The sequence below is a fragment of the Leucopleurus acutus genome, assembly GCF_964270905.1.
Source record: "Leucopleurus acutus genome assembly, chromosome: 13".
NCBI lineage: Eukaryota > Metazoa > Chordata > Mammalia > Artiodactyla > Delphinidae > Leucopleurus > Leucopleurus acutus.
Window position 1 is genome coordinate 60,147,910 of NC_139155.1, and position 25,763 is coordinate 60,173,672.

Here is a 25,763-nt window from a genome sequence, read left to right on the forward strand (position 1 = left end):
ACACCGTCTCTTTTCTTCCGTTCAAGGTTGAGGAGGGGCACCTGTGTGCCCTGCGGCGGCGGGAGCTGGAGGTGCACAGCCTGGCCCTGCAGAACTCGCTGCAGGAGCAGACCTGGAGTGACGAGAGGTACTTGATGCAGCGGGAGCTGTGCTCCCTGAAGCAGAACATCTTCCTTTTCTACGTCAAACTCAGGTGGCTGCTGAAACACTGGCGGCAAGGGAAGCAGGCGGAGGAGGACGCAGAGGATTTCACGGAGGTACCTCTGCCGGGGGAGTTCCTTTCCTTTGCATCTGTTTTGCTCTTGCTCCCACCCCCAGCCAGGCCCTGCTGTCCCCCCTCCCCCGACACGTACAGTCATGTTCTGCTGTTTCAGAGTATTTTGTCAAGTCCAATCCAGGCAGTGGAAACGCAGTGGGTTGTCCGTGCTGCCCTTTGACCTCATTTTAAGAGCAGGCTGGTCTGTAACATCATCTTGCAGACAAGTGTTGCTGCCGTGTCTTTTGTTGCTGATAGATGAATTCCGAGAGATTTGTGGAATGTCCTTATCGGTTCATTCCACAGTGATGGTTTGTAAAACCTAGTTCTAACTTGTTCTCTCTCCTTTCCATTTCAGTTTTTGGTCCTAAATGCCAGAGCCCGTTCTGCCAGTGCAGTTTCATACGGTCTCTCTGAGTTCCAGGGGGTACTTTCTTGCCACCTCTGAAATCTGTATACGCTTCCTTCTTATGCCTCAATTCACAGATTCACAACAGAACCAGAACTGAGTTATTTGCTTTCTGATTTTTATTGATTAAGGCAGAGTGACCTCCAGCTCTGCAGGTTCCTCCCTGGCCTTGCTCTCTGGTGAACACAGGGCTGGAGCCGCTGGTGTCCATTTGTTCTGGACATCCGTGCCCCTGGCTACCTTGTCGGCTGCTTTCAGGGCTCTGTGACTGTTGGTTCCTTTTAGCCCCTAAACACCTTTCCTCTGCCTCCTACTCTCACAGTGTATGCAATTTTAGGACACCCTATGAATGGGAAGATACAGTGATGCTCTTGCCTCAGGGTGAAGAATGTCTTCAAAAATGAATTCAACCTGCTTTCAAATAGCCATGACCTAGAAAACCACCATTAAGCAGAACCTAGTAATAGTTGTAAAGTTCTCTGTTGATCAGTACTTTAGAGTTCCTCCTCCTCTCATTTATAAAACTGTTAACTGTGAGCAGTAATAATTTATAAATAGTAATATTTCTAATCTCTTCTGATAAACCTGGGCACCCACTCTATGAAATTTAAATGGAGAAAGTAGACAATGAGTGCCATGGCCAGAAGGAGCCTGTTAGGGGAAAGGGCTGAGAAGCAAAGACATGATAACCCCCGTAGTGGGTAATTATCCTCAAACACTAAAAATCAGGCTTCAGGGCAAAAGGATTCGGGTGGAGCTGTGATCATCCCCTCCTGCCGTTTCAGAGCGAGCTTCCAGAGACCTTCCACAGGCTTGGGGAGCCTGGCGTTCAGGAGGATGCGAAGGTGGACGGTCCAGACCCAGATGACGACGGTCCAGGCTGTGGCTTTTCCCTGGGGGAGCATCCTCCACAGTTTGGTGTGCAGATCGGTGACCACGGATCACGGCTGCAGCCCACAGACGGGGGACAGCTCCACAGGCAGGTGGGTGCCCGCGCCGGGGAGAGGAGACCCCTAGTCTGTCTGTCGTCAGTTCACATGCTGTTGTTCCCAGGGCAGAAAGGTCTTGTTTATTTGGCTTATTCACGTAAATAAGGACATGATAAGGTCACATGGATTGTGTCCCCTCAAGGCCAGCGGATGTACCTCAGCAGGAAGAAAAAACAGTATGGGATGGAGTAGCCTGTGCCTTATAAAGGTTGACTATTCTTCCAAGGAGGAAGTACCATGACCATGGCCAGAAAAGGAACTTAGGGCTTTGCTGTCGTTTGCTGAGTAGGCATCGGCACCATCACTAAACTGGCACCATAACGCACAGGAGGAAAGACACAAGTTTGGTTTTTTTAATCCCCAAACATGTATAAAGTGTTTCAGGATCGTTTCAAGCCACATGAAACATAATGTCCCAAATAAAAATATTTGACGACACTTGGAAAAAAAATGAAAGCGTGTGTAGAGAGGTGGGATTTCAGTGTAGAACCTTAATTATTAGTGCTGCCAAACGCCCGCTTCATTTGTATAAGCAGACAGGCCCACAGGCCCTGCTGAATAAGCCAAAAGATACTACGGCCCCCAGAGTTTTTGCGCTTTTCTACGAAACGGCAGCCGTAGAGGGTTTGGAGTGCTGAGATCCTGTGAGACTAAGGCTTTCTCGCTCCTGGGCATCGTGGCCTGAGTCCCTCCTGACCCTGTGTTGCTTCTTTGAGGGTCCAGCAAGCAGAGCCTGGCTCCGGGGTGAGGCGCAGGGCGGGGTGGCCCCGGACACAGCTGCAGCTGCTCCGCCACAGGCGTTTGGGTGCTCCCTGAGCGCACACCGGGCTCCACAGCTGCGGCCCCTCCCTCTGCCCAGAGCCTCAGGGCATCAAGGGGGAGAGGAATGGCAGCAGAACCTAGGCTCTGATCCAGACGAGGAAAGTGGCAACGTCTGAGCTCAGGCCTGGGGGAGTGTGCCTTTCGCCTACTGCTTTCTCTCCATGTACAACTCAGGTTTTCACAACTGAAGACCTGATTTCTACACGTACTCATCCACCCTTCATTTTTCCCAGAATAATATGACTCAAGAAAGAGGTTATACTTTCAGATGAATTTTTAATTACCGTTATTAGGAAGTTTGTCATTAGGCCAGTGTCCATGGGGAGATTTTTAGCTCATGGAATGTGTTTTCCGGCAAAGATCCAGTTAGAAAATAAAATGCTACTTTGCAGAAACATCCTCTAAAATCTACCAGTTTTATTATTTTTAAAAGCGATGTTGTCACTCAGTCCTATGAAGTATCTGTGATTAATTCACATAGTATTCCTCAATTGCCATTTAGCCACAAACCTACTGCCTCTGAGGGCGCCTGTTGGGTGTTTCCCACGCGTGCGTCCAAATGCTTTGGAAGGGGGGGGAGGAAAACAATGTAACACATCTGGTTTCCCAAACAACAGTCATGGAAAATCTTCCCCGTGAGATGGAAAATTATGGAAAGTCACTCAGCTGGAACCTCCTGTTCAGTGTATTTTAACATCCTCTCTCTTTGCTGCCGCCTCCTCCCAACATTCACTTCTCAGCTCTTCTGCTTGGAATGGACCAGTGAGTCTCCACTTTGCATGGTGCGGGGCAGGGGCAGAGGCTGTGGATGGGCTAACAGGGCGGCTTCCAGATGGCAGATTCAGATCTGCCGTTACTGGACCCGTCTGCCCATGGCAGTCAAGTGCACGCGGACGGCCAGCCGTCCGTCCGAGGACACAAGATTAATGAGCTCCACCGCAACGACAGCTGGCTCGCCGGGAGCGCACGTTCCCGGGGAGGAGGTTTGTCTGCCCTGCTGCGGAGTGGGTACCAGCCAGGCAGCCCGGATGCAAGAGCCGAGCATGTGTCTCAAGGGAGGTGCCCCGCAGAGCTGCACCTTCTCAGAAACTCCCAAAAGAGCCTCCCGAGGTGATAAGCAGAGTGGGAAACGTGGCCTGACTTCTTTCCCAAGGATAACTTAGTGCGTAACAGAATTTCCCAGGCCTCGCTTGGTGTCATACTGAACATTCTTACAGCTAAACACAGTGGATGGCAACATTTATCATGTCAAATGAGGGGGAAAAAAATTACATGTACCGAGTTGACCTTGGAAATAGTTGATAAAAAACCACCAGGCTGGAAAATGTTTGGCTCTGTGAACATGCCCCACTGACTGATGGTGCGGCAGGGACCCGACTGTCCTGGGAGCAGTGAGCACTTCCAGCTCGCCCAGCCTTCGAGGAAGGGCCCAGGCTGGGATGAGCTCCGAGACGCCCGCCACTGCATTACGCTTCTGAGGCCAGAACTGCCATGGCTATGTATGCATTTCATACTTATTAGTAAGTCCTGAAATCAGGTTTTTAAACACAGGATGGTTAATAGGGCCAGAAGTATGACCTTGGGGTTCCAATAGCCAATCTTCCCAGAATTGGATTAATTAAAAGAGAAGTTACTTTTTCATTCAAGGCTGTGACCTAATACTCTTTTTTCTGTCTTTTTTTTTTTTTTTACATCTTTACTGGAGTATAATTCCTTTACAATGGTGTGTTAGTTTCTTCTTTATAACAAAGTAAATCAGTTATACATATACATATGTATCCATATCTCTTCCCTCTTGCATCTCCCTCCCTCCCACCCACCCTATCCCACCCCTCTAGGTGGTCACAAAGCACCGAGCTGATCTCCCTGTGCTATGTGGCTGCTTCCCATTAACTATCTATTTTACGTTTGGTAGTGTATATATGTCCATGCCACTCTCTCACTTCGTCCCAGCTTACCCTTCCCCCTCCCTGTGTCCTCTAGTATGTCAGCGTCTTTATTCCCGTCTTGCCCCTAGGTTCCTCATGACCATTTTCTTTTAGATTCCATATATATGTGTAAGCATACGGTACTTGTTTTTCTCTTTCTGACTTACTTCACTCTGTATGACAGACTTTAGGTCCATCCACCTCACCACAAATAACTCAATTTCGTTTTTTTATGGCTGAGTAATATCCCATTGTATATATGTGCCACATCTTCTTTATCCATTCACCTGTCGATGGACACTTAAGTTGCTTCCATGTCCTGGCTATTGTAAACAGAGCTGCAATGAACATTGTGGTACGTGACTCTTTTTGAATTACGGTTTTCTCAGGGTATATGCCCAGTAGTGAGATTGCTGGGTCGTATGGTAGTTCCGTTTTTAGTTTTTTAAGGAACTGCCATACTGTTCTCCATAGTGGCTCTATCAATTTACATTCCCACCAACAGTGCCAGAGGGTTCCCTTTTCTCCACACCCTCTCCACCGTTTATTGTTCGTAGATTTTTTGATGATGGCCATTCTGACCAGTGTGAGGTGATACCTCATTGTGGTTTTGATTTGCATTTCTCTAATGATTAGTGATGTTGAGCGTCCTTTCACATGTTTGTTGGTAGTCTATATATCTTTGGAGAAATGTCTGTTTAGGTCTTCTGCCCATTTTTGGATTGGGTTGTTTGCTTCTTTGATATTGAGCTGCATGAGCTGCTTGTAAATTTTGGAGATTAATCCTTTGTCAGTTGCTTCATTTGCAAATATTTTATCCCGTTCTGGGGGTTGTCTTTTCGTCTTGCTTATGGTTTCCTTTGCTGTGCAAAAGCTTTTAAGTTTCATTAGGTCCCATTTGTTTTTGTTTTTATTTCCATTTCTCTAGGAGGTGGGTCAAAAAGGATCTTGCTGTGATTTATGTCCTAGAGTGTTCTCCCTATGTTTTCCTCTAAGAGTTTTATAGTGTCTGGCCTTACATTTAGGTCTTTAATCCATTTTGAGTTTATTTTTGTGTATGGTGTTAGGGAGTGTTCTAATTTCATTCTTTTACATGGAGCTGTCCAGTTTTCCAAGCACCACTTATTGAAGAGGCTGTCTTTTCTCCATTGTATATTCTTGCCTCCTTTATCAAAAATAAGGTGACCATATGTGCGTGGGTTTATCTCTGGGCTTTCTATCCTGTTCCATTGATCTATATTTCTGTTTTTGTGCCAGTACCATACTGTCTTGATTACTGTAGCTTTGGAGTATAGTCTGAAGTCGGGAGGCTGATTCCTCCAGCTCTGTTTTCTTTTCGTTCTCAAGATTGCTTTGGCTATTTGGGGTCTTTGTGTTTCCATACAAATTGTGAAATTTTTTGTTCCAGTTCTGTGAATAATGCCATTGGTAGTTTGATATGGATTGCACTGAATCTGCAGATTGCTTTGGGTAGTATAGTCCTGGTATATCTCTCCATCTGTTTGTATCATCTTTAATTTCTTTCATCAGTGTCTTACAGTTTTCTGCATACAGGTCTTTTGTCTCCTTAGGTAGGTTTATTCCTAGGTATTTTATTCCTTTTGTTGCAATGGTAAATGGGAGTGTTTCCTTAATTTCTCTTTCAGGTTTTTCATCATTAGTGTATAGTAATGCAAGAGATTTCTATGCATTAATTTTGTATCATTCATTGATTAGCTCTATTAGTTTTCTGGTAGATTCTTTAGGATTCTCTATGTATAGTATCATGTCATCTGCGAACAGTGACAGCTTTACCTCTTCTTTTCCAATTTGGATTCCTTTCATTTCTTTTTCTTCTCTGCTTGCTGTGGCTAAAACTTCCAAAACTATGTTGAATAATAGTGGTGAGAGTGGACAACCTTGTCTTGTTCCTGATCTTAGAGGAAATAGTTTCAGTTTTTCACCATTGAGAACAACATTGGCTGTGGGTTTGTCATATATGGCCTTTATTATGTTGAGGTAAGTTCCCTCTATGCCTACTTTCTGGAGAGTTTTTATCATAAATCGGTGTTGAATTTTTGTCAAAAGCTTTTTCTGCATCTATTGAGATGACCATATGGTTTTTCTCCTTCAGTTTGTTAATATGGTGTATCCCATTGATTGATTTGCGTATCCCTGCATTCCTGGGATAAACCCCATTTGATCATGGTGTATGATCCTTTTAATGTGCTGTTGGATTCTGTTTGCTAGTATTTTGTTGAGGATTTTTGCATCTGTGTTCATCAGTGATATTGGCCTGTAGTTTCCTTTCTTTGTGACATCTTTGTCTTGTTTTGGTATCAGGGTGATGGTGGCCTCATAGAATGAGTTTGGGAGTGTTCCTTCCTCTGCTATATTTTGGAAGAGTTTGAGAAGGACAGGTGTTATCTCTTCTCTAAATGTCTGATAGAATTCGCCTGTGAAGCCATCTGGTCCTGGGCTTTCGTTTGTTGGAAGAGTTTTAATCACAGTCTCAATTTCAGGGCTTGTGATTGGTCTGTTTATATTTTCTGTTTCTTCCTGGTTCAGTCTCAGAAGGTTGTGCTTTTCCAATGATTTGTCCATTTCTTATCCATGTTATTGGCATAGAGTTGCTTGTAGTAACCTCTCATGATCCTTTGTATTTCTGCAGTGTCAGTTGTTACTTCTCCTTTTTCATTTCTAATTCTATTGATTTGAGTCTTCTCCCTTTTTTTCTTGATGAGTCTGGCTAATGGTTTATCAATTCTGTTTATCTTCTCAAAGAACGAGCTTTTGGTTTTATTGATCTTTGCTGTCGTTTCCTTCATTTCTTTTTCATTTATTTCTGATCTGATGAAGCATCTAAGTGTAAATGTGAAGAACCTAAACTTCAGAGCATGATCTAATGCAATTATGTTTCATGTTCAAGTCTTCCTTCAACTGCCCCTGGTCACTGAGGAGGCTGACCAGGGATCCAGCCTGAGGACCGGGTAGAATCTGCTCCCCTGGACCTTTGCCAGTGACTCAGGACCCATTTTCAGTATAGGGCCTTTGGGGGCTGCCCTAGGTCAAAGCCAGCCTTTCCCCTGTAGACAGAATGCCTTTGGCTCCAGGACTTCCTGGACTTGGACTCACCTGGTGCCCAGCATCCCACTTGCTGGCAGCCCACCCTTTCTGCTCTGCCCAAGATGCAAAAACTTCCGGAAAGAGCACTCCTCACATCAGACCTGTGATCTGCCCTGATTTAATTTTTGAAATAAGCAAGTGCTCCACTGGAGCCTAGGTAGCTTTTATCTTTCATTTGTGTATGCTGCACCAGATTCATTCTTCAGACTCTTCAACATTATAACCTTGCCTAGGAGACATGCAACTCTGTATGAAAGGAACCAGACCAGAGCTTAAGGTTAGGAAACACTTTATTCTTGCTCTGTATTCTGTTTGTTTCTATTACTGTGAAAATAGTATGTGCAGGACGTGGAGGGTCACAGTACCAAAGGGTACCCAAGGAAATACTCTCTTGGCCCCAGTCCCACTTCGCAGAGCTAACTGTGGCCGGCAGTTTGCGACATATCTTTCAGAGAGTGGCAGGAGATCTAAATACGCTAAGAAGCTTGCTAAGAAGCTCATTGTTCCCATCTGGCCACTTGACTTTCATCAGACCTGCCCTTGTTTCTTTGAAGTCTTCCGCGACAGCTCTGGGTTTGTACGTTATTCAACCTACATCTATTTGTTCTCTCACACACCCACCTTTATTCCCCAGAGGCTGTTGGTGAAAATGATGGTGACCTGCAGGCACGGAGCCTGCACGGCCCAGACCACCTGGTGTATCCTCAGCCAGTGAACACAGGAGTTCTGTCCATAGATGAGTCCATCATCTCTGCAAACTTCCATCATAGATTATATTTTCACGGCCAGTCTTCAATGACTGGTTCTCTTTTATCTGTGGGGGGATAAGCGTTTTAGAAAAGAATCTTAATCTGAACGTAACAATGAAGGTAGGAATGACAAATGGCTTATCTGTTAAAATGTTGCTGGATGTGTAACTGTATCCTTTCTGGCTAATCTCAGTAGAGGACTTGTCTTGGGGCTCCTGCTGGTGGAAGAGTTACTTTTTTTTTTTTGGAAGAGTTACTTTTATTTTGAACCTGCAGGAGGCCCCTCTCTTTATATGTATCAAGTAGGAACTATGCATGCCTGTGTTGGGGGTCGGGGCAGCCACCACAGCATTCCAGAACTCTCTGCCCAAGTGAGTAGGAGGTGGAGGCCAGCACCTCTATTTTGTGACTGGCTTTTTGCGGGCCAGCCCATAGCAGCAGGTCAGTACCTCTGTTCCAACTTTAGATTAAACCCATCTCCAAGTTAATGGCTCTGATGCAGGCAAAGTAGTTGATGGCAGTTTAGCTCTTTCACAGAATTAGATGATGCACATCTTAGAAATCTTAGGCAAAAGTGATTCTCTAAAGTAGCTGGTATTGCCTCACCAATTGGTATGCTACCTTTCTATAAATTTCTTTTTCACTTTCTATTAATATTTTCTTATGTCCTATAATTGGGTAGCAGTCCTATTGGCTGAAGCCCAACCTTGAACCTGTTATAAGCTTAAAACGTTACAGCACAGTCAAGCTCCTGATGCCAACTTTGGGATTCTTTTAAGCCTTCCCCAAGAGAGAGGAGCTTGGAAGGGCTGAAATGCCCTTAGAATGAGGAAAAGGAAATAGTGGAACCATTTTATCCTGTTTCTTTGCAAGAAAACCAACCAGGTGATCTTAAGGAGATCAAAAGGTTGGTCTTTTTAATTGACCACACTTACCAGACATATAAGTTAAAAGGTCGCAGAGCCGTGACCCTGGCACAGAAGGTTCAGAAAGCTCTGTGTCCGAGACTTTCACCTGAAGACCTCGAAATGGACCAGAGTCTTGATTCCATTCTTGACTTGATTTGGGTCTTTTCACCAAAAACATAGCCCAGCAAAGGGCCACCACTGAGAGAAAAAGTGAGTGGAGTAACTTCTAGGAATTCTTTCAGGATGGCTCACTAGTATTATTTCTCCTGATGTGGGGGGATGGAATTTGCTTCACAGAGATTAGGCATCTTAAAAAAAAAAAGCCCGGGTAGGATATGATGCCAGAACTCACCTATGTTGGTGGGCTTGTCTGGCGTCAGGTGGCACAGGCCTGGATTGCACTCGAGCTCCACACTTCCTCACGGCCAGACAGGTCTCCAGTCACTGTGGTTCCTCCCCTGTAACGCAGGCACGTGACAGTGTGCACTCAGGATAGATGTGAGATGCAAGCAAGGTTCTGTAGGTGAATGACTAACACACCCTGGCCCATTAGAAACCATTAGCATTAGTTACCATCATTGGGTTTTTGTGTGTGTAACAGGATTTGGAAGGATCATGCCCATCTATGGCTCATTCCCTTGGACATCAGCCCTTGCCATTGTTCTCCAGTGGCAGAGCTAGGCTGGCTGCTTGCCAGGCCACACTGCTGCTCCCGGGTGACTATGGGAACAGGTACCAAATATCATCAATTCTCTGGGCTCTTGTTCCCTTTGGCCACCCTCACCCCGAAGCAATTTTGAGCTCATTCCATGATGATTAAATATAATATTGGTATAACAGGACATTATGTTGATTACTGTGACCCAAATGTGCATCAAAACATTAAGGCTTAATATTATTTAACCTGATATCTGCTAATGCCAAAAAGTACTTACTTCCAGAGGAAGCAAATTTTCAGTCTGCAGAAGGACTGTCATGTGAACCCTGCTTTCAAGGAGCACAAAGTTCTGGTCCTAATGTTGTCACGGCCGTTTGTTATATGCCTAAGAAGCCCACAGCTGACCACATACAGGACTTGGGCTTCACAGGGAGTTATTGGTAACATATAAGAATTTATTATGTGGTTTTCTGCTTTTTCTAAAGTGAAAATGAGATGACTACTCCAAAGAGTGGATCAAAATTATTAGTTATTTTATGCTTAAAACTGTTTGACTTGAAAAAAAGTAATGATTTTTTTTTAAATTTAAAATCCACAGATGAAGAAATCAAATCACAAACCATATCTAATTTTTCAGCAAACAAATTCTGTACTTAGGGAGATGTGTATCTGTGAAAAGATTGTTGCAACACGTCTTGTCACTCACTTGCACTTCTATCATTTTTAAATACTTCTGGTGTAGAGTTGAAAGGAACTTCTGCATTTATTATCAATACAATTTCACACATTTTATGAGCATCTCGTTGAGAACAGAGGTAATTTACTTATATTCAGATGGTTGGAAAGAACACGTAGGATTTTTAGAATGTTCTCTCTCTGCTGAGTTTTGCAAATGTTAACTGAATTGTCCTCTTAGTGCCTTTCATCTCAGCGCTAAAAGTGAAAATGGCTGTTCAAGGTGAGAAAAATCAAGGAGCAATAAATGCTAACAAACAGACCATTCCACGCAACCAAAAGTCTACTGTATCTAATATTAAAACTCTTCCGATAAACTATGGAGAAAACTATGGTGTCTTCAGTGATAAATCTCATGTTAAGGAATTTCTCTTTTCTAATTCAACTTTATTTAAATCCACACATATATGGGAGGTATCTCAAATGCTTCCCAAATGCAGTTAGCCATTTTTGTATACGTACATGTATGTTTCGTGCACTGACTAGATGGTTTTAGAAGCACAGCTGGCTCTCGAGCTGATGGAGGACAGAAGGCTGATGGGCATGCAGATCCAGGCTGGAGGTCCACTCCTCGCTGCCCCGGCACTGGAGGTTTACCATGTAGCGGATTCTCTGTCTTCCCATATTACAGACAACCTGCCTCCAGCAGGACTGAGAGAGCTTTTATTTCTCCTGCCTCATAAATATACCAAACAGGATTGCCCTGAGACCGGTCTGGGAGCTCGAGATAGGCTTTTAGTGTTTTCTGATGGGAAGAGATGGGCTTGTGTGGCTTTTATCATCCAGGTACCATAATTGATTCAGTGTGTATTATTAATTCATTTGGCCAAACCTTTCTGGAAAAATGCCCATGCTGAAGCATACTAAGATAGCAATCACAGCTTTTGAAATGTGTGTCCAAAGGGCTGGACAGGTTTTAGAAAATACAAAATCTTTTAAGTTAGGTATAAGTAGATTAGTAATAAAAACCCATTCTTCATTTATCAGACCTGTTTGCATGCTTCCCATGAGCTGAGCACTGTCTCCTCCCACAACTTACAGATCTGGGGGACAGGGGAGGAACAGGATACACAAGTAGGTGCAGTGGTTCTTCCTGCCATTAGTGAGCAGAAAAGAGAGGGGTAGTGATTCTATCTCGGGGACCACGAGGAAGCCTTCACGAACAAGTTAACCCTTTACCTTTGGCTTTTTTTTAACATCTTTATTGGAGTATAATTGCTTTACAGTGGTGTGTTAGTTTCTGCTTTATAGCAAAGTGAATCAGCTGTACATATGCATATATCCCCACATCTCCTCCCTCTTGCGTCTCCCTCCCACCCTCCCCCATCCCACCCCCCTAGGTGGTCACAAAGCACCGAGCTGATCTCCCTGTGCTATGCGGCTGCTTCCCACTAGCTATCTATTTAACGTTTGGTAGTGTATATATGTCCATGCCACTCTCTCACTTCGTCCCAGCTTACCCTTCCTCCTCCCTGTGTCCTCAAGTCCATTCTCTACGTCTGCGTCTTTATTCCTGTCCTATCCCGAGGTTCTTAATAACAAAATTTTTTTTTAGATTCCATATATATATGTTAGCATACGGTATTTGTTTTTCTCTTTCTGACTTACTTCACTGTGTATGACAGACTCTGGGTCCATCCACCTCACTACAAATAACTCAATTTCATTTCTTTTTATGGCTGAGTAATATTCCATTGTATATATGTGCCACATCTTCTTTATCCATCCGTTGATGGACACTCAGGTTGCTTCCATGTCCTGGCTATTGTAAACAGAGCTGCAGTGAACATTGTGGTACATGACTCTTTGAATTACGGTTTTCTCAGGGTATATGCCCAGTAGTGGGATTGCTGGGTCGTATGGTAGTTCTGTTTTTAGTTTTTTAAGGAACCTCCATACTGTTCTCCATAGTGGCTGTATCAATTTACATTCCCACCAACAGTGCAAGAGAGTTCCCTTTTCTCCACACTCTCTACCTTTGGCTTTAATTTTTAAACCTCAAAATTCACCCCCACCCCATGACTATGCTTGTCATATATTGTAATATATGACTTCTTAGTACGTAACTACAAGTCTGAGTATGACCACCTGTGTTGATGAGAGACACGAGCCCTTTATTAATTCCCTTCTGGTTCAACAGCTGGCACTCAAATGACAGCATACATACGTGAGTGTAGGTATCTCGTTATTTCTGCTCCTCAACCAGAGCCGGGACATCTGAAGTCAAGCAGAGTGTCCTGGCAGCCCTGGCTTGGCTCCCCCTGGCCTCCCACAGCTTCCTCCCGTCTCTGATCCAGGTTCCTGTGGCGCTAGCATCCTAATGCAATGAGCCCTTGGCAGCGTCAGCCCCAGAGCCTGCAGGCGACCAGGGAACCCGGCTCTGCCACTAACTGTGCAGATTCCCTCCCACCCACCTTGTAGACAGTCCGGCCCCAGTGCCCTTTTGCTTGCCAGGCTCCTGTCCTCGCCCTTGTGAGATGGCAGAGCCGCCCGGTGTCCCCGCAGGTGGCAGAGAACCAGCCGCTGTTCTGCGCGCTCAAGGCGCTGCTGGAGGAGCTGCGCATGGAGCTGCGGGAGGACGAACGTGCACGGCGGCGGCTGCAACAACAATATGCCGGCGATAAGGCCTCCTGGGACGTGGAATGGGCCGCGCTCACATGCCGCCTGGAGCAGGTATGGCCGCCAGGGCTCCGCTCCGACTGCGGGGAGGGTCCGGATCCCAGGGCCCTGCCAGGGAAAGAAGGTGCGAGGAGAAAGCCAGGAGCAGCTGCCTCTGCCACCCCAGAGAGTCCCCGCCTTCCCACAGTGCTGTCTTTTCCCTACTATTACCTCTCCCAGATCTAGAACACTGCCCCAACCCAGCAGCATTTCAAAAGTAGCGTTTATTTTCCCATTCTGTGTAGAACAAGGTTGTCTCTTTTTATTATTATTAAATTTATTTAAAAGCAAAAAGCGTTCACCCATTCCCTGCCCTCTTCCCCTGGCAACCCCCAATCTGTTCCATGCACCTCTGAGCTTGGCTTCATTTATAATATTTATAGAGTCCTCATATACCAGAAATCATACAGTATTTATCTTTGTCTGACTTATTTCACTTAGCATAATGCCTTTGGGGTCCATCCATGTTGCTGCAAATGGCATTATTTCATTCTTTTTCATGGTTGAGTAGTATTCCATTATACAAATGTACCACATCTTCTTTATCTATTCATCTGTCGATGAACACTTACGTTACGCATTATTTCTCGGCTGTTGTAAATAGTGCTGCTATGAACGTGGGGGATATCTTTTTGCATTAATTAGTGTTTTCGTTTTCTTCAGGTAACAAGATACATGAAAACATGTTCTACGTTATTAATCATCAGGGAAATGCAAATCAAAACCACAATGAACTGTCACCTCACACCTGCTGGAATGGTTCTTATCAGGAAAACTAGAAATATCAAGTGTTGGTGAAGAGGTGGGGAGAAGGGAGCAAGGCTGTCTTTAGTGCCACTGAAGCATGGCCAGGGCGAAAAACGTGACCAGAGTGCACTGACAGAATTCAGACAGGGGCAAAGAAAAAGCAGATTGTGGTTTAGTTACCTCTGAAAAAAGGAAATGAATGCTTTCCGTTAGATTTCTCCCAATACCAGAAAAAGCTTGTAGACCTACCTCCCACTACAGCCCCGGAAGTCTGATCAATTTCGGTGTCCTTATTTACATGGAAGGAGCCCGAGGCCCAGAGGAAGCGTGTCGTCTCAGATCACAGAGCCTTTAGTGCAACTGGAGCTGAGAGCAGGTTACTGCCTCCACCGCCCACAAGAGAGCAGAGCCTCTCGGAGATTTGAGACCCCAGCCCTGGTCGTTAAGATCGGGCTGAGCCAGGAACGCTGTTTTCTAAGTGCTTTCTCCCTGGAAGTCTTTGAAAGCGGTGTCACTTCCCATGTAGGGTCTGCTCGCTCAGATTGCTTCTCCAGGTTTCTTCCAGCCCCTTGATCACAATAAGGGAGGAAAGGTCTGCACGTCTTTGATAATCTATTTTCTAGGCCCTGTTTTGAGGCAAACCATAAAGTAATCAAAACTTCATATGAATTGGCTCAGTCATGAAAGAAAAAACTTGTCTGGAAAGAAGACATCTCCTAAATGGCCTTGATAAAAGATTAAAGGGCCTGTCCTGTCACAAGAAGACAGCTCCCGTGGTACCCACAAGTTCACAGGCACTGCTGCCTGGTCCAAGGGAGCAGAAGTGTCCGGCTCACATCCCTGGGGGGAGCACAGGCATAGCCTCCTCTGCAGGCGAAGCAGCAAAGCATAGCTGGACCAAAGCACCAGGCCAGGCTGGGCAAGGGGTGCAGCTGCTAACCCAGTTATGACTCCTGCCTACTGCTGGGTAGGAGGTTCTTACTAGATTTTCTGTTTATCTTAGTTCACAGCCCGAAGAGCTGGCAGTGGATAAGAAATGAGTAAGGACGTTCTGATGAGCTGCCTTTAAACTTACTTAAAACTATGTTTATAGTGGAAAAATCTAAATATTTTCAGAGATGTAAGCGTAGCTAAAAAGAGGAGGCATAATCTTTGATGTGAGCCAGTTTCTCAAACATTTGGAGCCCGGGGAATGATGGATGTGGGCTGATGCTAGTTCACTCATCTTTATCCTTTTCTACTTAAATGCAAAACAGTTGAATTCTACTGAGAGTGAAGTATTTTCTCTCAGTGGAGGCCATCTTGTGTCAGTTCCCAAACCTGTGATTCCTTCAACTGACTCCTAGGTCAGACCTTGCTCTAACTGCCAGGATCCCCCAACAAATAAGACAGATCTTGAAAGGGTTCTCAGTGCAGTGGGAGACCAGACAAGGGCCACCGTTAGTACTAGTGTGGCAAGTGCCCCGCCAGGCCTGTACACAGGCTCTCAGGGATGGGGGGGGCATGCAGGGCACACACCTCGGCTTGAGGGTTCAGGGAAGGGTTGTTTGTGAAAGCCCTGCTTAGAATGAATCTCGGAGGATGAACAGGAGTGGGCACATGGAAAAGGAGAGAAACAGTCTTTTGGACAAAAAAGGGACATCATGAAGAAAGGAGCATGGCACACCGGAGGAGCTGCACCTTGTCACATACGAGTGGGAAGCAGAATAGCCAAAGAACTGAAACATTAATCCTGATTTTATCATGCGGGTAAAGCATTTTGACTTGCGTTTTTAAGAAGTAATTCTGGTATCGAGGTAGAGAATGGATTAGAAACCATTAGAATTGAATGGATTAACATGGGTCCACGGGTAGACTTCGGGGATCTGCTGAACTAGAATAGGCAAAAGGATACATCTTTATGTTCATGAATCTTTCACTAAAATTTATCACATTCACCAACAAACAGTACACCCCCAATTCCCTCCTCCTGTCCTCTGTGCTGTTGTCAGTTTACTTCTACACATTCTGTAAAGACAAAATACAATGCAACTATTTTTACTTCAGACACTCAGTAGTATTCTAAAGCAGTTAAAAACAGGAGGAAATGAGTTATATTTGCATTTATTTAGGTCATTTCCAGTGTTCATTTTTTGTGCAGGTCAAAGTGTTTGTTGATATCATATTCCTTGTGCCTGAAAATTTCCTCTATCATTTCTTGAAATGTAAGCCTGCTTTTTTTCATTTGTTGAAAAAGCATTTTTCTTCCATCGTTTTTGAAAGATGCTGTTGCTAAGTATAGAATTCTGTTGAGGCTGACATTTTCCCCCTCCAGCCCTTTCAAGATGTCACTCCATTTTCCCCCCTGACTTACATACTTTCCGCGGACAGGTCTGCTGTCATTCTCGTCTGCGCACCTCCATTTGTGGTTTATTTTTTTTCTCTGTCTGCCTCCAAGGTTTCCTCTTTGGTTTTCAGCAGTTTGCATGTGATGTCTAGATGGGAGTTCTTTTGCTTGTTAGTTTTTGGTCTTTAATCTCCTGGGTGTTATTATAGACTGCCAGGTTACATCACTCTCCCATCACCAGGTTCCACATGGGGGCTAAGGATGTAGGGACAGACACGTGCCTGCCTGCAAGGAGTTGTACAGCAGGACAGGCAAGAGATGTGGTGACTCACAGTTGGGAAGGGAGAGTAAGAAGCAGACTCTGGGAAGCTGGGTGGATTCACTGCTTCACCTTCTGTGTGACTCTGTCAGATTTTTTTTTTTTAAACGTCTTTATTGGAGTATAATTGCTTTACAATGTTGTTTCTGCTGTACAACAAAGTGAATCAGCTATATGTATACGTATATCCCCATATCCCCTCCCTCTTGTGTCTCCCTCCCACCCCCTAGATGGTCAGAAAGCACTGAGCTGGAGATCCCTGTGCTATGCAGCTGCTTCCCACTAGCTGGCTATTTTGCATTTGGTAGTGTATATATGTCAGTGCTACTTTCTCACTTCATCCCAGCTTACCCTTCCCCCTCCCTGTGTCCTCAAGTCCATTCTCTGCGTCTGCATCTTTATTGCTGTCCTGCCTCTATGTTCATCAGAACCACTTTTTTTTTTTTTTTTAAGATTCCATATATATGTGTTAGCATACGGTATTTGTTTTTCTCTTTCTGACTTACTTCACTCTGTATATATGACAGACTCTGGGTCCATCCACCTCACTACAAATAGTTCAATTTCGTTTCTTTTTATGGCTAATATTCCATTGTATATATGTGCCACATCTTCATTCATCTGTCGATGGACACTTAGGTTGCTTCCATGTCCTGGCTATTGTAAATAGTGCTGCAATGAACATTGTGGTACACGCTTTTTTTTTGGGGGGGGGGGGGTACGCGGGCCTCTCACTGTTGTGGCCTCTCCCGTTGCGGAGCACAGGCTCCAGACGTGCAGGCTCAGTGGCCATGGCTCACGGGCCCAGCCGCTCCGCTGCGCGTGGGATCCTCCCGGACCGGGGCACGAACCCATGTCCCCTGCATCGGCAGGCGGACTCTCAACCACTGCGCCACCAGGGAAGCCCCCACACCTCTTTTTAAATTATGGTTTTCTCAGGGTATATGCCCAGTAGTGGGATTGCTGGGTCATATGGTAGTTCTAATTTTAGTTTTTTAAGGAACCTGCATACTGTTCTCCATAGTGCCTGTATCAATTTACGCTCCCACCAAACAGTACAAGAGGGTTCCCTTTTCTCCACACCCATTCCAGCATTTGCTGTTTGTAGATTTTTTGATGATGGCCATTCTGACTGGTGTGAGGTGATACCTCACTGTAGTTTTGATTTGCATTTCTCTAATGATTAATGATGTTGAGCATTCTTTCATGTGTTTGTTGGCAGTCTGTATATCTTCTTTGGAGAAATGTCTATTTAGGTCTTCTACCCATTTTGGGACTGGGTTGTTTGTTTTTTTGATACTGAGCTGCATTAGCTGCTTGTATATTTTGGAGATTAATCCTTTGTCAGTTGCTCTGTTTACACATTTTCTCCCATGTCAGATGTTTTTGATTATGACTTTAAAGATGAAAAGTGCTTCCTCCATAAGATTGGTCAGATCTTGGTTTAAACATGTTTCCAGGGATAATACATGAACATGCTGAGATTTTCTTCACCTACTAACGCGAGACTGTCAGGGACTAAGTTCCTAAGTCTGTTCTCCTTGACAGCTGGAAGCGAAGACTGAGAAAAGCTTGGGAGACCTGGGCTCCTCTGCTGACAGCAAAGGGGTGTTCACGAAGGAGAGGGAGGCACAGCAGAAGCTCCTGGCTGACAGTCATGGGCTTGTCATGGACCTGCGATGGCAGATCCACCACAGCGAGAAGAACTGGAACCGAGAGAAGGTAGAGCTTCTCGACCGCCTGGACCGGGAGCGGCAGGAGTGGGGGCGGCAGGAGAAGGCGCTCCTGTGGAGAATCGAACAGGTGAGGATGCCCCAGGGGAGGAGGCGAGGATGCCCCAGGGGAGGAGGCGGAGACGCCTGACCTGGAAATCAGAGCACTCGGAAGGGGAAAATCAGACAGCTCGGAGGTCTCTGCTGCATCAGGCTGATGTAGGGGCTTCCAGAGGAAGAGGAAGAAATCCTAGGAGTTCTGGTGTTGGAGACCTAGGCTCAGCCCTCCCATGACACAGACCTTTTCATCGGAAAGTCTGTGGGTAACTTCCCTGTGTGTGTACGGTTGGGGGGTAACTTTTTAAAGGTGTTTAAAGACCAAGCTTGAAAGATGAGATTATTTCAGGCCTTAGGAAGTGATTTCTACCAAAAAGCAAACTAGCTTTTAAGTCTGCCACTAAAGATGTGGTCATGGTGACTGCTCCAGCTTGAATGGAATTGTTGTCCATTAGTAAGGAAACTGCTGAAGTCAGTAGGAAGTCAGGCTGTTTGCACCTGCTGTGGGTCTTGTGGAGCTGTGATTAGACAGGACACAGTCGGGGAAGTGACTGATCGTTCATCATCTTCAGCTGAACAAACACTGAAAAATGTAGATGAGTTCTGTGGGGAAGGGGGAGTTGTTGTTCTAGAGATAATCACTCCCTGCCCTGCGTCAGCCTTAGGAGTTTGTGTAGCTGCAGTCCTGCCTGAGTAGGGCACAAATTAAATTTGCACATGAAACTGATGAAGGACTGGGATTCTACCCTGGCTGGATTTTTACATAGCATGCACTGTAGTTCAGCCTGTCACACTTATAAATTCAGGAGGCCTCAGGGAAATGTATTAATCAATAAACTGAATGCAGGAAAAATAACTTCATTATTCTATTATAAATATCCATGCTGCCTTTTGGAAAATGTGCTGTATTATCCCTAGACATGGGACCTGTGTTCTGCAGGTGCAGTGGCAAAGGTCCGTTTCTGCTCACTGCTGAGATGGGAGGGGGCGAGGGAGAGAGAACTGAAAAGGACCAGGAATCTTTGGCTCTGAAACCTCTGAGCAGAAGTGCACTGCAGATTAAGAGGCCCGACATCCTTCCTGGGTTTGGTTACTCACACAGCTGAGTCACCAGACTGGTAGATGATATGGCTCATTTTAAAATTCCCCAAATTCTATCGAAGGCAAGTTGGCCACTTCCTGTTTGGCCTAGAAATGTGGCACCTGAGAAGAATCTTCTGTCTTAAATCCCCTGTGTGCCTGTGCTCTATGCAGAGGATCAGCTGTCGAGTGGGAATCGTAGGGGCAGATGCAGCACATACCCTTACAAAGTGGTCACGGATTCATCCATTGTTCGTTAACCAGTATCCTGGCTCCTCCAGGTACCTCGTTATCAGGGAGGGTCCCTCCTGGCCATCCCTCCAGGACCGTACACACTGTCCCTCCCGCACCCCAGCAAGGCCATCGTCATCAGCCCTTTGCCCGTGAGCTGTAGGCTTGTTGGTCTCATCATGGCTTCATTTTGGAAGTCACACCTTGGATGTAAGTTAAGCAAGTCTTCAAGGGCTTCATTTTACTTTGGGAAATGAGGAATTTCTAGTAAAGGAAAAATTAGTAAGACATCCCGTGACATTTTATGTTCGAAGAGTTAATGCCCTAGGGATGAACAGCCACCCCATTTTAAGACTATCTTTGGAAAGATGAGTGGGCAGGGGCTGAACTCCACTTCCAGACTGTCAATACTGCTATGGCCCTACCACGATGACAGCCTCAGAACCTCAGTCATCAAGGTTAACATCTTTGAGCAAAATGGACACGTGGGTTCTGGGGCGTTCATTCATCTGTTCCTGAAATCTGTGTGGTGGATCCCGCAGGCTTTGTACAATGATTTCATTGCTGTTTTTAGAAGAGGGTTTGTTGATGCTTCAGATATGCAATTGTGGCTTTCAAAAATAAATCCAGCCTCCCCCCCCCCCACAAATATCTGACATTTAAAAAATCACAGTACCCAATCTTGAAAATGAGGAAAAGCAGTTATAGGTATTCTCTGTAAAAGAGGAAACTGGCTGAAGTGTAGTGTGTGTAGATTTTTTTTAATCAGTTATTGAGTTGTTTATTCATTTAACTTTTAGCTGCACATTCCGTAGATGTGCAGACACCTACATCTACAACAAGACACGTAGACAAACATTCTTCATAACGTATGCCCCTCGATATCTATGCGGTGGGCCGTGTAACCTTGTCTGTCATGACCTAATACAGATGGCGAAAGAAGTAACACTAAATCCATTTTCCACTTTGAGAACACATGCTTCGTCCTTGCCCGGTGGTGTTGAATTCCTACATAATTTCTGTGCCATGTGAGGCATCTGATATGACGAATGACTGTGGGAATGTGGTTAAGGTCATGTAACACACACCATCTTATCAGCATCTGTCTCAACCCGGAGCTGATGCGTGAGAGTTAACTTTCCTGGAGTTACACTACGTTCTCCTCCGAATTGTTCGGTCTGTTAGCCTGCAGAGGCCTGAGGAGCTGGCTGTGGTAAAGAACTAAAGGAAAGCTCCCAGGTCATTCTTCTTCCAGTGACTTCCTTAAGTCAGTTACCTCTGCAGCATGAAAGGCTGTTCTTTTAAAACCTGTGTACAAAGTAACCTTTCTTCTTGTGACCAATTCAGGTAAAGTGACATTCTCAAGGGTTTACTGTTGCCTGCAAACCTTGTAAATTTGGTGTTTGCTTTATAAGTTGTTCTACTGCAGGACTCTTGAGTACAGTAGGTGCTGATGCCTGGTTTGAAATGACTCTCCTAGGAAACCCTATCCTTGTAGGGACCATTTATTCTATGACAGCACTGCAGAGGCATCTTGGCCGCAGAAACCTCCCGCTGAAACCACTCCAGCTCATTTTTAGGGAACCTAACTAACACTTACAGCTTTAGTGCACACTGCTCCTGGCTGCCCAGGTTTATTTTTGAAGCCCCACTTTGCTGAGTGAGAATGTGCTGGATCATAGCTCTCCCCTGTAGTCACTCTCCCCGCTCTTCACACACACCCTCCGTGCACATTTACAGCTTCAGATGGGATTCTTGCATTTTAATTCTGTGCCCGAAATAGCTTGGAGATGATCATATGTTGAAACTAAATTACACTGACATGCATTAGATGAACATAATAAAAAACTTTCCTTTTCATTTTTTTAAAAAAGAAAGCATTTAGCATCTTTGAGAGCTGTGTCACTGGGGAGGGGGTAGAGAGCAGAGGGGGCTGAGCTGAAAGCCCCGGTGACTTGCTTGTTCCCTAATTCAACTGGGATTCTGCCTCAAACTCTAACATTTAAGCTGCAGCTGCTTGAATCGCCATCTTTCTCCTAAAATGAAGATAATACCCTGAGGCTGGTTCCACCACCTCAGAAATTGCTAGAAATGAGTAGAAGTCCCCATGACTCCTCATGGCTTTGTTCCCTATGACACACAGGCCACACTTATCCAGCTTGCTGATGAAGGCTTGAGTTAGGACAGGAGGTGTAGTTTGTGAAAGATGCCTTGTTAAAGGGTAAATAAATGTGCTTCCAAGGGAGGGTCAAAGCCTCCGGGCACCGTCTCAGCACCACTTCTGCTGTCCCCGCCCTTGAGTTCAAGTCCAAAGAGCAGCCAGGGCGGTGGAGTGTGTGAGCCGACCTGTCAAAGGTGCTTTCTGCCCGTTTTGGAGGGGAGCTCGGGAGGGTCCAGGGCAGCCCCTCAGGGCTCCTCCATGGAGAGGGCACTGCAGACACGCGTGTCTCTGCCTGTCCCTGTGGTTCCACGCGGCTCCTCCTGAAGGGCCCCCTGCTGTGAGGACGTGAGGCGTTCGTTTATCAGTGCACCCAGGCCCAAGGAATCACGCAGGCCTCAAGGGGGGGTCGGTGGTGGTCCTGCTGACGAACAGCGAGCTTTACGCTGGGCCCGGCCTGCAGCCCTCCCACAGCCCCAGAGAGAGGGGCACCCCTGTTACAGGTAGGGACACTGAGCTGAGATGACCAGCCACACACGCTGGTTGCAGGTCTCCTGAGGTTTCCCCGCTGCTGCTGCTTGCATTTACCAAGTCAGAGAAAAGTATGACTCCAAACTACGTGGCTCATGTTTTTGTTTCTTTTTCTAGTCATACCAGATCTTTAATTACCGCTGTAGCTAAACTTTAATCCTCTCAAGCAAACTGTCAGATGTTTTCGACACCCAATGGTTATAGCCCAGGTGATCACTCGGGATTTATGTAGGACCCATTTCAAATAATTTGGAGACCATGCTCTGTTGTTATTTAGAAACTCTGCTAGTTAGGAAAATCAAATTCACCCTCAGAAGTTTGCTATCACTGATGGCTTTCCACTGAGTGTGCCTTACGTTCTGAAGGTAATTACCGAAAGGGAGTTCTAAATGTGTCGTTTGGTAATGTTAGATTAAAAAAAATGCATGTGTAATTTCCTGTGAGCACAGTACTCAAAGTTACATACAATAACATATTCTCATCAGAAGGAGCTGGCTTGCGTGTGGTTAATGCAGATTTTTCTAGTCCATATAAAATTGTGATTTTTCTTTTCAAAAAGCATTTGTGATGTGTTATTTTTGAAATTAAGGTCAGAACTTTAAGAACGTAGACTTCTCACCATCTTTCAGACAGACCATATGTTAATTCCAAACTGTGGAGAAACCACGACCTTAGGGAGCAACACACAGAAAAATGAGGCTGACTGTTTTCATTTTTAAAACCCTCAAGTTGCAGAAAGTGAACAGTCCCCGGAGAGGTGGCAGTTTCCTCTGTGATCAAAAGGAAGGCGATGTCCACCCCTGTGCCCACACGGGGAGCCCCTGGGCACCCCACCCCACGGGGACGTGGCCCTGCATGGACACTGACTCCAGCACGTTTGAGGACCAGCCGCTGTCCAAGCTGAAGGAATCGGACAGGTGCTCGGCCCGGGAGAACCTCTACCTGGATGCCCTGTCCTTGGACGACGAGCCAGAGGAGCCTCCAGACCGCAAGCCCGAGAGGGAGTTCAGGAACTGCTTCCCCGAGGTCAGCCTGGGTTGGGGTCTAGTTACCTGCGGCAGGACCGAGGGCAGGGGCTTGGGAAGCCGCCCGAGTGGCTGGCAGGCCCCTGGTTTTGCATATCACAGCCTCTGGGGTCAGTAAAAACGAACCCTTCATGATGCAGGAGCTTTGCTTGGTGGTCCTGACCCCAGGCTCCCTGCTTCACTTAGCTGCTTGTCTCAGGTTCAGAAATTCAGGGCTTGGGTCCTGTGTGAATGGGAGTCTCAGGAACGGGAGTGTCCAGTGAAACACAAGAGGAAATATTGGGTTGACCAAAAAGTTCGATCAGTTTTAAGTAAAAATAAAAGACATTTTTCATTTTCAGCAAGAATTTTATTTAACGACGTATTCATTAACCAAACGAACTTTCTGGCAAACCCAATAGATCATCCTGGGAAGTGTAGAGCCGCAAGTTTTCTTAAAGTCATAGGACGGCCTTCTGACTCCAGAAAACATTAATAACAGGAAAAAATCTGCTTTAAAGAAAGTAACAGATGTCACTAACCAATGACATACAATAAATACCTTATCTGTGCAAAGGGAAAAAAATCCAACGCTAGAAACCTATGTAACTTAGATCAGCAAATAGAAGAGCTTAGCTCTGGGCAGAAATCTCCGCGGCACAGCACTGGGTTTTTTTGGTTATGACTTTCTAAAAACTGGGATTTAAAGATTGATTTTAGGAATCATACCTGTGAGCCAATCTCACAGTGGCTGCACCTGTCATTTGACACGCTCAGCAGACGGGGTACCCGTCAGGCAGGGATGTTGAAGTGGGGGATCACCCTCAGTCACAGGTCGGCGAGGTCAAGTGCCTTCTCCTCAGCACCTGTACCCAGCAGAGGTGACAGCGCCAGCATGCCACCCCGGGGATCTAGTGGCATCGTCTCCTATGCCATTCTCAAAGCAGTGGCCAGATCCCACGGGAGGGCTCCCTGGGGGACGCTCAGGTGGTTTGCTGTGCCAGGACTCAGTCGCAATACCTCCAGGGCTCACTGGGCCTCGCTCCCCTCAGGACTGGTCCGCACGGGGGTGTCCTCAGGAGGACCGTGGGTGCATGTTCTCTTCTTTAGCAGAGGTCACTGTACCTTCCCTGATTCCCAAGGGCGATATTTAAAACAAAGAGCCCTCTACGGATGTCACACCGACGTTTTGCATTTCTTATTGCAGTACAGTTGCTGTGCAATGTAAGCTGCAGGTGTACAACAGTGATGCACAATTTTTAAAGGTTATGCTCCCTTCAGTTATTATAAAATACTGGCAGTATTCCCTGTGCTGTACAATGCATCCTTGTAGCTTATTTATTTTATACGTAGTAGTCTATACCTCTCACACCGACTTCTATAGACAGGCTGAGGCCAAGAGACGTCTCTCCCCAACTTGCTCTCACCCTTGTCTTCCCTTCCTTCTTCTCCTCCATCTCCTCCTCCTCCCCGTTCTCCCTCTCCTCTCTTGCGTTTGTTCTCTCTCTCTCTCTCTCTCTCTCACACACACACACACACACACACACTCTCACACTCACACACTCACATTCAGTCATTAACGAGGCAGCTTTGAAGCTCACGTGCTTAGTGATGCCCTTTGAGGAGCACAGGAGAGCCACTTTGTGACAATGTTTATAGACAATTTTTCTCATTCACGTGGGCCCTCCCTGGACTCAGAGGCTCTAACCCCTCATCACCCCTGGATTCTGGTGTCATTATTGTTGTACTTCAAAGGGCTGAGAGGCAGAGGCACTCTTGGCCCAAACTTGGCTCCCATGTACGTTTTAAATGGTATTGTCCTAAGAAAAAAACAAATCACTTAGCACCCTGAAGGCCAGCCAATGTTAACCAATTCAGATAAACTTCCTTCTTCTTTATAGGAAGAAGAAAATCACAAGGGAAATCTTCAAAGGTAAGTAAGATTGATGAAATGATAGTAGACTACTGCAGTAAAATCCTCCTGGTCTTGGGCTTCCCTGGTGGCACAGTGGTTAGGAATCTGCCTGCCAATGCAGGGGACACGGGTTTGAGCCCTGGTCCGGGAAGATCCCACATGCCGTGGAGCAACTAAGCCTGTGTGCCACAGCTACTGAGCCTGTGCTCTAGAGCCCTAGAGCCACAACTACTGAGCCCGTGCTCTGCAACAAGAGAAGCCACTGCAATGAGAAGCCCCTGCTCACTGCAACTAGAGAAAGCCCGCACACAGCAACGAAGACCCAATGCAACGAAAAATTTAAAAAAACCTCCTGGTCTTAAAATTCTATCTTGGCACTGCAGTGTACTGTGACACTCTTCAAAAGTGACTTAAGAGTAAAACTTCTGGATAAGTAGTTGCTTTATTATTAATTTCATAAATACGG

The 25,763-nt window shown here is 45.7% G+C and overlaps 1 protein-coding gene across 2 annotated transcripts in view; it reads left to right on the forward strand.

The window, feature by feature from the left end:
• The window catches only part of MTCL1 (microtubule crosslinking factor 1), a gene marked incomplete at both ends in the record, with an annotated part of 121,892 nt that overhangs the window by 88,425 nt on the left and 7,704 nt on the right, over nucleotides 1-25,763 (forward strand). For both annotated transcript variants that reach the window (XM_082853445.1, XM_082853446.1), the window contains 6 exons: nucleotides 27-257; nucleotides 1,451-1,648; nucleotides 13,065-13,232; nucleotides 18,158-18,412; nucleotides 23,108-23,404; nucleotides 25,284-25,315. In XM_082853445.1, coding sequence (XP_082709571.1) covers nucleotides 27-257; nucleotides 1,451-1,648; nucleotides 13,065-13,232; nucleotides 18,158-18,412; nucleotides 23,108-23,404; nucleotides 25,284-25,315 — 1,181 coding nt within the window. The remainder of the gene's footprint in view (nucleotides 1-26; nucleotides 258-1,450; nucleotides 1,649-13,064; nucleotides 13,233-18,157; nucleotides 18,413-23,107; nucleotides 23,405-25,283; nucleotides 25,316-25,763) is intronic.